General features: G+C 39.7%; 1 protein-coding gene across 1 annotated transcript in view; it reads right to left on the bottom strand.

Moving 5' to 3' along the window:
• Window positions 1–9269: 9269 nt before the first annotated feature.
• Window positions 9270–14587, bottom strand: part of fign (fidgetin) — a 63820-nt gene continuing 58502 nt past the window's right edge. Inside the window, exon 3 of the mRNA XM_088352879.1 lies at window positions 9270–11833. Within this exon, the coding sequence (XP_088209005.1) occupies window positions 9612–11833 (2222 nt within the window). The 3' untranslated portion in view covers window positions 9270–9611. The remainder of the gene's footprint in view (window positions 11834–14587) is intronic.

The raw sequence follows: 14587 nt of genomic DNA, 5'->3' as shown, positions 1-14587 counted from the left end.
TATTAAGTACCTTTATTGAAGAAACAAGATAAAATATCTCAAAACAACAACAAATTACTTAAAATGAGCAAAGTTTTTTGCCAATGGGGTAAAACATTTTTTCGGCATATGCAAAATATTTCCAACTATTTTCTCTGTTGATGAACGCATCACAAGTCTACAATGAGTACTTGTTTTTTCCTAATAATTGTGGTAATGCTTTTCAGGTTTACATTTTTGATAAACTGGACTTTTTCTTTGCGAGACAGACTATTTTGCATCAGGGGATTCACATTTTTAAGTACTTCGAAAATAACATTCACGTCTTTTCCAGACCACGCCCCCTTTTACGTTTGTAAATCTATCCAACAAGTTTATTTGCGATTCCGGCTTTTCAAAGCCACTAAAATATAACAATTTACTAGGGAAGAACACAACTGACTCTACCCAACCACAAATGTCCAATACTACAAAGAAAATGGCGGATGAGTGTAAAAACAATAAGTGTCTTTTGTAAAATTCGTACTGCACATGTAACACAGCTGTTTTGGGTTTGAACAGTGTCCAAACAGAAGCTTACTTTTGCCTACATCAGGAAAAGTGCATTTACTTAATATTTTGTACCTTTTTTTTATAATAGTAACTCCAAAAAAATTGTGTTTTTTTTGGTGGCACAGAGAAGCGTTAGGGCAGCACAGAAAACAAAGTATTTCATGACCAATATTACAATCTTGCGAAATATAACACAGTACATAGTTGTTGTTTTGACTACTATGAAGTAAATAATGGGATAAATTCAACAACCCCCAACCCATAAAAGAATAAAAAACGTGTTTGTTGTGTTTTGCCACGTAAATTTGAAAGCTTATTTTGATGGAACATTTTCAGTTCTCAAGTTTGGAGGATTTGAGATAATCATGGCCGGATCATTTAAAAAGGAGTTTTGACATCTACGGGAGTCAATTTACTGCGAAAATTAAAATATAAATGACTCTTTTTTCTAAGCCGTGTTTGTATTTTGTTGTACTGTTTGTTGTATTTTTTTAAAGTTTTATTAAATTCTCAAATTTCTTCAAATTGTGGAGTGCGCCCTGTGTGTCATGTAAACGTAAACTAGCTCGGTGGCCTTAAGGTTGGCCTAGTCAAGACTTAGAACGGATTTAGGTGAAATCCGATGTTTTTGTGTGTTACATACATTTCCAACTAAATGCGACTTGTATGCGACCTCTTGTGCGTGACGTCACATGCATTTGCATTGTTTGCGGAAGTACTCATGGATGCTAACGCCGTAGCCTATCTAGAAATTTGAAAGTTATCATCTTGGTGCTTTCTTTCCATTTACAGTAGACCCTGGGGACACAGTTTCCTTGACTTACTATGTTTTTAAGTCATGGAATTAAATTTCAACCTCTTACACGTAACCAAACATTTACAAAATTTTATACTGTGCGATGTTCATGGGTATGACTGCGCAAGTTATATTCCTCAGAGGTCTTTAAGCTGCGGGACTGCTATTGGTCAACCTTATTTAAGATGCTGCATCCTGGCATCATGCAGATGCTATTGGCTGAGCTCCCTCCCTCAGTGCAATTTTATATCTTCTTTGCAAAGACATTTGCAAGTAAGAGTAATATAATACTGTATTTTTTGTACTGTAACAATTTACTATGGATCCCAAGAAATGCAGTCATGCAATATGAAGAAGGAAAAACATGAAAACCATGAAGGTGGAGCCAGCAATTATCAAGAAATATGATTCACACCCATGGTTAACTTTGTTAAGGAGTATGTTGGTAACCAATCGACGATCGGTACCATTATTCCAATCAGGGAAGAGATTAAAGGGACAAAAACTGCAAGAGCAAGTGAGAAGTTTAAAAATAAGTTTGATTATTTTCCACCAATCCCCCTGCATCCACCTGCTATTCTACTTGACCAGCTCAAGTCACATCACAACAAAAGCAAATAAATATTTATTTTTCCTCCACATGTATGTTTAAAACCTTATTTAATATACACGTATTTTACATATACGTGGTACTTACTATATACTTTATTGCTAGTTTGATGATTTTAACTTGGGTAACAGGAGAACGGAAAACATTACTATAGGTGCCTATCCTCCCCGTACAGCAATTTCAAGTTTTGAACCCCACTTTCGAGCAGTTTAATGTCGCATCACCGGGGTCTACTGTATTATTCTTAGTAAACATGTTTTATTTTAGAAAAAGATGTGTATTCACTTTACGTATTGAGGCCTTCAGCGGATATTATTATTAGACACTGGGGGAAGGACGTGTGCATATCGACTAATTATTGACAAAAGTACCGTATTTTCCAGTTCGGCTGAAGGTGCGACCTATACTCCGGGGAGACTTATATGTGAAATTATCAACACATTGTTATATCATTGAGTTAAGAATGTTTAGAACCGGTATAGGGCAGCACGGCGGCGCAGTGGTAAGCGCGTGTGCGGCACAGTTCTAAGGTCTTGGGAAACCTCCTGTGTGGGTTCAAATCCAGCTACCGGATTTCCTGTGCGGAGTTTGTATGTTCTCCCCGTGCTTGCGTGGGTTTCCTCCGGGCACTCCGGTTTTCTCCCACATTCCAAAGACATGCATTTCAGGTGGATTGGCCGGTCCAAATTGTCCCTAGGTGTGAATGAGCGAGCGGGTTGTCTGTCCCTGTGTGCCCTGCGATTGGCTGGCAACCAGTTCAGGGTGTCCCCTGGGATGGACTCCAGCACCCCCGCGACCCTACTGAGGATTAGCGGTGCAGCTAATGAGATGAGAACCGGTATATTATTTCACATGTTAATTTTACATTAAACTGCAGAGGGCGCTCTAGGCCTGTGTTGACCATTTCAACCTTGTTGGGGGAGTTGTTTACCGGTAAAAGTGACACTGAGGATTAATATTTCATTGGATTTAGGGATTTGGAGTTAGGCTGATAGTTTGGTAAGCATGTTCTATGTTATATTAATAACTCTTAATATGTTATGTCGTGACAGACTTTATCAGGCATTTCAATCATGTAATGTTCGTATGGTTGAATCCCTTAACCACTAGGGTCATAGAGGCACCATTTCCTGTGGTGTGTCATGGGCAAGTACAGCCTGGTGGTTCCCATCCCTCTCCAGGCCAAAATACCGTGCACTTATTCAGCTTGTTGTTCTCTATTTTATTTGAAATTGTCTTTCAAAATGAGATGTATGTTTTTGATGTTGTATTTTACCAAATAAATTTCCCCCAAAAATGCGACTTATATATGTTTTTTCCTTCTTAATTATGCATTTTTTGGCTGCTGCGACTTATACCCCGGAGCAACTTATAGTCCGAAAAATACGGTACTCGTGGTAATGCTGTATTAGTGAGTATCGGCGTCCAAACCATCAAAAATCCCTAGTGGTGCCAACAGAGCTCAAGAGTGCATGTTAAGCTACATTATATCATAATAATGAAAAAGAAAAACCAAGGACCTTTCAAAATAAGTGGAGTGCAATACAAATACAGTGCTATCTACTTCAGTGCCTTCTTTGTTTTTTTCCGAGCGTTTGGTGTGCGTCTGAGGGCCAAAGGCTATCATACATTCAAATGTGCCAAACTCAACTTGCCAGACATGTGCTTTCCTTTAAAAACAAGAAAATAAAAGAAACCTTGTCTGGAGTATGTACCGATTAATAGCAACAAACAAGTATAAATAAGCGTCTAAAAATAAGACGTCGTCACATCTTGCCACTTGGCCCTGAGTCAAAGGAATGCCACTCAACTCGGGGATCTTAGCGTTATAGACCGAGACAGTGTCGGAGTACGTCTTTCCATAAACATTCGCACTTTTTTTCCTTTTTCTTGCTTTTGAAGTAACGATGCTGTTCGAAGTGGAAAAAGTCCGACGCTAAGAGATATAACGATAAACGATGAGATACTAGAGCAGGGGTGCTCATACTATTGCAACATGTGAGCTACTGACAAGATGACCAAGTCAAAAATTACATTTCGCCAAAATGATTATTTTGAATACAATAGTAAACACTATGACTCGATTCAAGTCAGTCTTTTTTTTTTAAAAATGCCAATATTTTTGCTCTTGCAAACGTATCACTGTACTGCTGTAGTGTAGTTCGATTAATCGGAAAAAATTAAATACCCTGAACTAGGCAACTACTTACGTTTAAGGCTAATAATTCAAATTCCAACAAATATCTAAAAAGTAACTTAACAGTATTAGTTACCAAATTTATTTGTGAAGCATCTTGCTAAACTTCAACATCATACATTTTACGATAAATGAAAAACACAGTGTTTAATATTTAACCACTAGTTGGCACAGCATTGTCTAATGCGAATGAAAACCAGTGCCAAATGAGCACAGCGAAGGAGCAAGATGCCGGACAAACATGGTGGCGACAACTAGGTATGGACTCTGCTATATAAAAGAAACACAAATTTCTCTATAATATTTCGAAAAATTAACGATGGTATGACAGGGCATGTTTTTATGCCTATTACTCAAGTATTTTTTTTTCCATTTTTACTAAATGAAGGCTTTTTGTATTACCAGGAGGCAGTAAATAGTACACACTGTTCCTTTAATGATAATGCAAATATAAAAATTTCATTTAAACTTTTTATAATTAAACACGTATTACATTATAAGCAAAAAATAAAAACAAAATATTGTCATTAATTACACTTTACATTGACAAAAATTTGGAGTTCTCCAATTCGTTACTGCTGCTAAGTAACGGTGATGTCTATGCTGAAAAGCATTTTTTGACTGCTAAATGCAGCATATCCAAACAAATTCAATACACTCAATACTTTTCTGCCATCTTAGTGATCCACCGGCAGATCGCGATCTGTGTTGAGCACCCCTGTACTAGAGTAACTGTAGTGTTCCCCTTCAGGTGTTACAATCTTGTAAATCCACTAGGGAAGTCTGTGCACACTTGTTCAAAACTAAAAATCTAGAAATGGAAAAAGGCGATCACTGAAATCATTAATATTCTGAAACCTTGTTAAATGTGAATTGTCAATTGACAAATCCCTCTTTGAAACATGACTGCCACCTCTGGCTGAAAATGGGACTGTGGCATGCACTGCCCAAGAAACGGTGGCTTTTAAACCATTTGATTTCAAATGAAATCAACTTTTAAGTAAATACTAAGAGGGAAAAACAAGACTATGTAAATCGAACACAGAGGACCAGATTTCTAGAATGCTGGATGTTCAAACTCAAACTGGATTAGCGCTAGGCAGGATGAGGCTAGTACGCCCGAACAGTAGATTTATTTTAAATATGAACAAAAAAGGAAACAGATCTTTAATTCTGGAGCGACACAGGTTAAGGCCTGAATACTGGTTCAATACCATGTCTTATTTTAAGGTATCAGTACTAAAACGTGACAATGAACTTAATTAGTATTAGCAACCTTTTTGTGGCCATTTTATCATTAAAATTGTTATATAAAATTACCATTTATTTTATGTAATTATAAAGAAAAGTACTATACTGAAATATACTCTTGATGTGTTGTGGTGTACTATCAAGTAACACCTCGGTTCTCCAATGACTATTTGAACACACGGATTTCAACCCAGAAATTGGGGTAATTCCTGCTTCTTATGTAGAACAAAAGAATAATCGAAAACCCGAAACCAGAATGTTAATGGTGTGGCCAAATAAGATTTTGAACATATGTTGAAAATGTATTATGATTTACTGAGTTTGCTTCCTGTTCAGTCAATCGATTGAGATAGAGATTGTGTCCCGATTGAGTTAGAGAGGTACCACATCTCATTTTAGTGTGTTTTATTGCCCTTTTTTGCTCATAATAATGGGACACAAGAAAGTTAGTGATAAGGGGAAGGGAACGAGGAAAACAGTGAGAACAACAATCGAGTTGAAGAAGGAAATGACTGTGAAATACAACACTGAACGGCTCCTCAAAGGGTAAGTAAATGCTTTAGAATTGTTTTATATTTGTATCTTTATTATATTTAATTAGTATTATCTACACACTTGAATAATTATTGTTGTTTAGGTATCGGACAGGTGTCCCTAACCTTTACCAAGCTGAGAGGTACATTTTGTTCCTAATTAGTGCAAAGATGACCCAGTTTAATATGCATTTCTAAATTAACCCCTTATCATGTTATTACCAGGTTGTTATTATGTTATTACCAGGTCATTATAGAAGTAGAGTTTAATGGACTTAGTCAACCATAAAAAAAAATATTTTTCTATAAAATCACAATGACCCAGCACGGGAGAACTATTTTCAGAACCGGTCCGCGGGTACCAGGTTGGAGACCCCTGGTATAAGATTTATGAATATTCCAATTATTTATAGTTGTTAAGGTACATGTTTAATATATGTTTTGGCTATTCTGGAATGCATAGTACCAGATAAAATAAATACCAATACTTAGGATAAGAAAATACATTTTCAGTGCTTGAAAAATGTGGTGTTCAATCACTGATCATGAATGGATTATGTTCGAGTACTGAGGTATTACTGCCATAAAACAAATAATGGTATAAGTAAGGCGGCACGGCGGATGAGTGGTTTCTTCCGGGCACTCCGGTTTCCTCCCACATTCTAAAAACATGCATTTCAGGTAAATTGGCCGGTCCAAATTGTCGAGTGAATTGTCTGTCTCTGTGTTCCCTGCGACAGTCTGGCCACCAGTTCAGGGTGTCCCCTGCCCACTGCCCGAAGATAGCTGGGATGTGTGCTGGAGCCCAAAAAAACGTAATAAACACATCTAAGATGAGGATGTGAACACTTCTGCATTTAATCTCGGGTATTTTTTTGACTGACTGTTTTGACATTAAGCAAGAAAAGAAACCCCCATCAAAAACATGTATTCTGGACAGGGGTGTGTAAACTTTGTATTGTGTATTTTGCACATGCCCCAAACATAGACTCCCTAGCGATTGTTGCAAACATGTTCCCGCAGTCGCACCTTTCGTCTTTGAGATATAACTAAGAAACGTTGATTGAAACGCAACTTAGGAGACACGTCGTAATCCGTCGCTTTCATGAATGATAAAACGGCAGCGGGATGGAATGAAAATTGCTCCGGGCGGTTTTTCCTCGCCAACCCCAAGATGTTTGTCTTTTTTCTCTCTTTTCTTTTTTTAAATTCTAACCTCCCTTCCTCCCTGTTGCACGAGCTGTACAGCTGAGCCTCCCGACTAAAAGAGCGGGACCGGCCCCGATGATTTTTTCTGTGTGATAGCGCCTTAGCGCCGGAATAAGCCGCGGGCAACAATTCCAGATAAATAAAGCTCGTGTTTGTTTCGAAGGCAAATCTGTAATCGTAATACAAGGTTTCATTTCAAGGGAAGGACGGAGATCGGATGGCTATTTGTCTGGTGAATAATCAGAATTAAATATATACATTCATTGGAGAAAGCGCTGTTGAGGTATTATAGCCGGGTATGTTTGTTTAAGACGGGTTTAGATGTTATTGTGTTCAGTGGTGAAAACAAGATTAAAACCGAAAACATTCATTTTCTTAAAAAAAATGTAATAGTAAGGCATATATTTACTCATTTTTGGGATGGAAATGATGCGAGAAAGTGGTAAAAGTGATTGGAATATTTGACTTTTGACAATAGAGTTCAATCGTTACTAGTTAAACTGTATATCAATCATGTAATTCTGAATAAATCTAGTGTCCATCTGAATAACTACACTATAAAAAAAAAATCAAAGGACAGTACATCGCCAGGATATGGCTTCCTGGCCTTATATCATATTTTCACTTGAAGCTAATTAAGACGTTTTTTCATCCTACAAACGCTACCCTGGCTGAGTTGCATGGCCGTAACAAATTGATGATTGGGATAGTAGAATAAGTTTCTTTTTGTACAGTATTCATTCGCTATGCGTGATAACAACTAGCATTGATGCTAAACAGAGAAGCAAACATGATAACCATGGAAACAAGACTTGCAAGAAGAAGAAATACGAAATACGAAGGGAGCACACAAATCGATTCCCTCTATAAGAATATTATTAAAAGTGATTTAAAAGAAGGAAATATTCCTCTAAAGTTTTAAAATCAGTTTCATTTTTGATCCCCTGCCGCATCTCCTCACCCGTTGCATCCACCTGCTACTCCACTCGAGCAGTAACGTCACACCAAAGTGTTCATTTTTTCTTTATTCAATCATTTGCACACCTATTAGACATAAATAGTACATAATATGTTCTATTTTGGTATTTTAATGTTTTTATCTGGGGTACCGGGGATTCAGAATGCATTAGCTAATTACCATGGGTTTCTATCCCCAACTCTATTTTACCTTGTGATCAACACTTCAGAAAGGATTAATGCTGTATCTGAGTGTGTACTGTGTAATAAAATGAGGTGAAACTGATGCAAAAATTACTGTTAAATACATTTAGTCATTTTAGTGTATTCAAATGTTTATAGTAGCACTTTAACACTGAATTAAAGGTTTAAATCAGAGTAAAAGCAGCTTTAAGTTGCCGTGTAAAAAGCAATGGTTCTAATCGAGAATTAACTCGAGACATTAACTCTTAAGGCAGCTCTAAACTTTGAAGGTAGTTTTAGACCCTTAAATAAGCAAAAAGGGGAATCATTTAGGCAGATTATTATTTTTCCATTATAAAGAAATTCTCATGTAATGCTTGTGCCGTACTTCGAAATGTTAGTACACTGGATTTTGTATTAATCGTGCATTTTTTTTTACCATGTTCTTGCATCATTTTCAACTAAAATATTGGAAATATTGATAAGGTGTTGATACCAGCATTAAAAAAGAATAAAATAAAACCAAATTAGGCAATCATTCCATTCTGACATAAAAAAAGAGAGAATGCCAATTAAAAAACATGCTAAGGCAAAACTGCATGAATAAATTCGGCCTTAACTGTGTTTGATTCCGGTTTTATAATCACTTTCCCGAGTATCAAAAATAAACGGATGGTCTAATTTCACATGTAAGTCAAACACTGAGTTAGAACTAACAACGATTATATAGTAATTTATCAGTTGAGATGACGCCACATTGTAAAAAAAAACTTCACCCTTTAAGTCATATCTACATCGGAGGAGCAAAACAAATATATACTGGAAAACCAGTATAAAAGTGTGTATTCAAAGTGTAATTATGTAAAGGTTTTTTAACTAATATGCCCAAAAAAAGAAGCGTAAATTAAGCCCATAAAAATGTAACTTTACTCAAAAGAACCGTTCACAGAGAGCACACAACGGACACGGCTGTTCTAATGGAAAAGAGAAAGCAGTTTTTTGTCCCATTTTAAAGCTTTTCACATTATTTTAAAACATATTATTAGCACATGTCACCGATGACGATTGTGAGGCAATAAAGAAAACTTAAACAGCACCACCTCAGGCACTTGATAGCAACTGAATCTCAAAATCAGCAGTCGAGTATACTCATATATATGTATGTATGTACAAAAAACAAGAGGGGGGCGGGGTTTTTCCTGTACAAGTCTTATAAATCCTGCGACTCGGCGATTTATAAAACGACGGGTTAATCATTTCAGATCGAAAGCACTCAATGCGTGAAGAGCGACTTTCCCGATTACACGAATTCACGAACGCTTTTGAGGAAGCGTCTCGTGGATTTCATTGACTGCAGCCGAAGGTTTTATTCCACTCTGTGTACGTGTCAAGTTCTTTTTGCGATATGCTGGGTTGGAATTTACAAAAGACGTTGTCAAAGTCTTGAAAAGAGACTGGTCTCATCTGTCTGGGGTGGAGACCCGCCAGCTCGGAACCGGGGACGGCGTGTAGCGCGCCTAACGTCGCCTCTTGGCAAAGCTGGACCACGTCCAGACCAGAAAAACCTTCTGTCCTCTGAACCAGTAACGACATCTCTTTGTCGCTGAGACAGTAGTTGTGCGGGGAGAGCACTTGGCTGATTATCTGGTGTCGCGCGGTTCCGTCTGGTAGGGGGATGAGCAACCGTTTGGTAAAGTACCTCCTAAGGGACTCGGGTATCTCTTCGGGTTTACTAGTAGAGCAGACCACGAGGACGTGATCTTCAGCAGAGGATGAGATGCTATCGAGCTGCATGAGGAGTTCCGCCTTCAGTCGACTCACCGGGCTGTCCTCGCTCAGCTGGGCTGAGAGGAGCAGGTCCACCTCGCTGATAAAGATCACCGCCGGTTGGCGGCAGCGGGCCACTAGGAAGGAGGCCTGGATGATTTTGTCCCCATCCACCAACCACTTGGTCACCAGCGCCGAGCTGCTCAGGCGCAAAAAGGCGGCTCCCAGCTGGCTGGCCATGCAGCGAGCCAACAGCGTTCTGCCCGTTCCCTGAGGGCCAAACAAAAGAAGGTTACGAGGTAATGTGTGAAGTCCGCTGAACATATCAGGTCTTAAAATGGGCCATAGTATCTCCTCCTTGATAGCCGCTTTGGCCATGTCCAGGCCGGCAATGTCGCTCCAATCCACCGGGGGGCACTGTTGAAGGATTTCTGCAGTCACCATGTCCACCAGGTTGGGGTCACTGCTCTTTAGTTGTTCCTCAGCGGCGAGGACGGAAGAGGTAGGGTTGCCCACATCGGGACCTGTCAGGGAATGAGGCAGTCTGTGCTCTTCACTCTGTTCACTCAGAATGGGGGAACCAAATTTGCTGTAGGAATCACCGGCTCGTAGCTCGTCAACTGAATTTTTGGATGACCCGAAGGACGGGGGAGTCAAAGAGCCACTAGAGTGGACCCCGAATTTTCTTTGATGATCCGAAGATATGGACTGTTTGGTGGTCTTGAACGCCAGAGAGGAGGCTTCGGCGGTGCTGTCGAAACCGTTACTCCGGTTGGATTCCGAAGAACTGCTGTCTGCTAGTCTGTACATGGGACTCTGAGAGGAGCGCTGCTGGCTGTAACTGAAATCCCCGTAGCTGGAGTCCACTTCGCCGTGTCCGCTCATGTAGAAAGCCTTCCGTTTTAACGAGTTGGACGTACTGCCGTTCAAAGGAGCTGGGGCGATGGGCGCGTGATTATGGGGCTGATAGGTGTAGCCGGGCAGAGTGGAGGGAGGAATGGGAGTGGGGGCCGCGATCCCGGACGGCAGATAGGCAGAAGGAGGCGGGGCTCCCCCGGGGCTATACCCGGGTCCGACGGCTGTTTGAGAGGGATACCCTGTCGGTGGATAATTGTAGTTGGGGAGGTTCGGAGAGGTGCCATTATAGCTGGGTACTATGGAAGGGGGAGGTGGCGGTTGCAGGAGCCCAGCGCTGTGCAAAGGGGAGGGATGCGGGGAAGGGAGGGCCGGGGTGGTCTGGCCGCTGTAACTGGAATGCAGGTAAGCGCCGTTGTAGCCGGCGCTGTATTCCTGAGAGGGGAGGCTGGAGTGGAGAGTGGTGGCCGTGTGGCTCCCGCAGTTACTGCTGGAATAGCTGGGCTCAGACAAGCTGCTCGCCACCCCCGGGGAGCTGCCGATGCTAGCGGACGCGTCTGTAGGGGGTAGGGCAGCTGTCATTCCGGCTTTGCTCACAGATATAACATCTGGAGCGCAGTTCATCGGGTAAATCCCTTCCTGCCAGGGCTCGTTTTCAGACTTACGTCCGTTCAATAGTCCGCCGCCGCCTTCCGAGTAGGAACAGAGAAGGGCTCTTTCGTTGGGGCCTTCGAGGATACCCGAGTACTTCTCTGCATACTTCTTGAGCAGGTTGGAGGCGGTGAGCGCTGAGATATCGTCGTTGGCCCACGCGTACTGGTACGTTCGCTGTAAGTGTCCCCGGTAGGCCTCTACTTTGTGCGCCGGAGAGCGGGTGGTGGATGAGATGTCAAAATGTTGTTCTGCCCATTGTGTATGCTCTGGGGTCCACTGCATCTTTAGACCTGCAATTCATGCATAAGGGAAAAGCATCAAATTATGCACTTGAACTCAACTTAATTCATAACAAAATTGTACTTTTACATTACCCTAAACTTGAAACTGTTAACATGAACAGAGAACCCTTTTTTTAAAATTACAAGTGGGGTCATTTATAACAATTTAATAGTTATTTGTTAGCAGCAAAGTACTATTCGGCAATGGTTTGAACCTAATGTGAAATCTAGTTAAAAATAACAAATTATTAACAATATTTTCCATTTAATTTGATAACCTGTTAGTTGCTGATTAATGGAAACATTGATGCCTTCTTTAGATGTTTTCTGAGAGTAATACTGATGGAATTTATTCACCATCAGCTGTAACGTTTATATTAAAATGTTCACCGCTGTTGTTTTGAGGCGGACGATATGATGATATTAAATCGTGAAGGACTTAAACAAAATTGTGATCTCAAAAAATTAAAGATTCATTAATCGTTTTTGGTGACTTATTCCAGTTTCTAGCCTTGACAAGGTGCATATTTCCTCTAACACCACCACTTAATACCACAAGCTACATACCGTATATACTTGCATATAAGCCAAATTTAGAACTATAAAATACAATACTGAAATCAGGGGGTTGGCTTATATGCGTATAAAACAAAATGAACCCAGGCAATGACCAACGGCCTTGCCATGTCCTCACGCTCCCCCGATTTCTTCTTGCCGTTTACTCAATGGGCATCGTCCTGATAGTATTTGAGTAGGACCACCACTCATTTTATTGTGATTAAGTATGTTTTTGCCCATAACAACAGGTCCCAAGAAAGTTGGGAACAAGGGGAAGGAAATGTGGGAAACTCTCATATCAACTATCACTTATTGAAGAAGGAAATTAAGTGTCTGCTATCGAAGCACAACTTAAAAATACAGTGAATTGTTTAAAATTGTGTTTTGTGATATTTTTTTACAGATGGATTAAGCTTTAATATTGACACATTTAAATAATCATCCTTGTTTAGGTTCATATTTCACTCATATCCTGGGTACAAAATTACAACAGAAATATTAAAAGATAAAACTGCAATAATGTCACAAAATAACAAAATAAATACTACAAAAATACTACTATAAAAATACTACAAAATACTATAGATATAATCCTACCACTACAATAACGCTATCCTCCAAAAATACAACAACACAAATATTACGACACAAATATTACAAAAATATTACTGCGGACATATTACGGCAATAATACTACAAAAATACAATTACAGTAATACAGTTAGAACTAAAAATCAAATGTAATGCTTAAAAGAGGGACAAAATATGTTATTTTGTTTTAATTGTGAGTGTTTTTTTTTTTATGAAACTAATTTATTTAGAAAAATATATAAAGGAATATCATATGTAGATATCATATTTATATTTATTAATACAATGAAAAAAAATTGATATTTCTCAAGGATCGGCCCCTTAGCCAAATGTTTGGGCCCAGGGTTCGGGAACCTATGGTTCGCGAGACATATAAGCCTCTTTTTATCAGTACATCTGGCTCAGAGCTAAAAGGATACTCGTGCAATTATTTACTCTATTAATACTTGCGAGTCTCAACTGCAGTTTACGGTCAAGGTGTCACACCAACAGACCCCATTTGGCTGTACGTCTCTAAAGAATCCTTTAAATTGAAGCTCATTAAACAATGTCTAGACACTTGATGATGAAAAACCACAGAGGGAACTGTAAACACCCCAAAATGCCAGCAATTTGTTTGGGCCACACTACAACACAAAGCATAAGTACTCCTCCCCTTTGCCCAGCGCGGTCTGCACGGAAGGTAAATTCGTTGGTATCCTCGTTTGCAGTATTTTGTGACATTTTTACAAAAGTACTCTGCTCGCACCTTGTCTGAAAACCATCATTTAGGACAAAAATGACTGTCAAAATGAACCTCAACACTCTTAAGTAAATGCGGGAGGGAGACACATTTTAAGTGGTAAATTTATATTTATATGGGACACAAGCTCGGGCATGATTATTATGATTATATTTCAAAAATTTTATAGAATCATAAAATGTCACACAGTGTAAACTGTGTGCTGAGGAATTATCTTTTGTCTGTTATTTGACGGTTCTGTTGAATTCTACTACAGCTCTTTGGGAGCCCAGTTTTAACTCAATGCCGCCACAAGCTCCAAATATTTGCCACTCCTGGTCTAAAACGTATGTTGTTTTAAAATAAAACAGTAATACGATACCATTGACAAATGATCTACCATTATTATTGCATTTCCAATCTTGTTTGCTGTCCAATGATGGATTAAATACTGGCAAACGTGGCATTTGCACGTGTCCCACGCCAACAACGCCACGATAAAACAAGACGCATTGATGAGGACGCGAGACGCGATGGCTCAGTAATCCAGCCGACACGCGGCGGAATGACACGGACGGACACGGTGGGTCACTCCATAATCCAACTCTCATCTGAAGCGTTTGGGAGACAGTTTCAAATCTGCTTGCAGGAGCGCAGCAAAGCAATCTTCCTTGGCAGCGCTCCGTTGCTTTCATCACACAAACCCTCAGCCCAGCAGGAATTACATCCACATCAAGTCTGCCCACTGCTTCCCGTCCAGAGCGAGGAAGGAAAAGGAAGACGGAGAAAAAAAAAAGAAAAAAACACATGCTTGACTGCCAGCGTCTCCGGGCCCATTCAGCCTTGAGATGTGAAAGACATCAAGAATCAAGTTAAACCCTCCACGTCAAGGC

Source organism: Urocampus carinirostris, chromosome 14 (genome assembly GCF_059441175.1).
Source record: "Urocampus carinirostris isolate Australia breed hairy pipefish chromosome 14, RoL_Ucar_1.0, whole genome shotgun sequence".
Taxonomy (NCBI): Eukaryota; Metazoa; Chordata; class Actinopteri; order Syngnathiformes; family Syngnathidae; genus Urocampus; species Urocampus carinirostris.
Note: the sequence above shows the minus strand (reverse complement) of the source record. Positions and strands in the feature narration are given on the sequence as shown.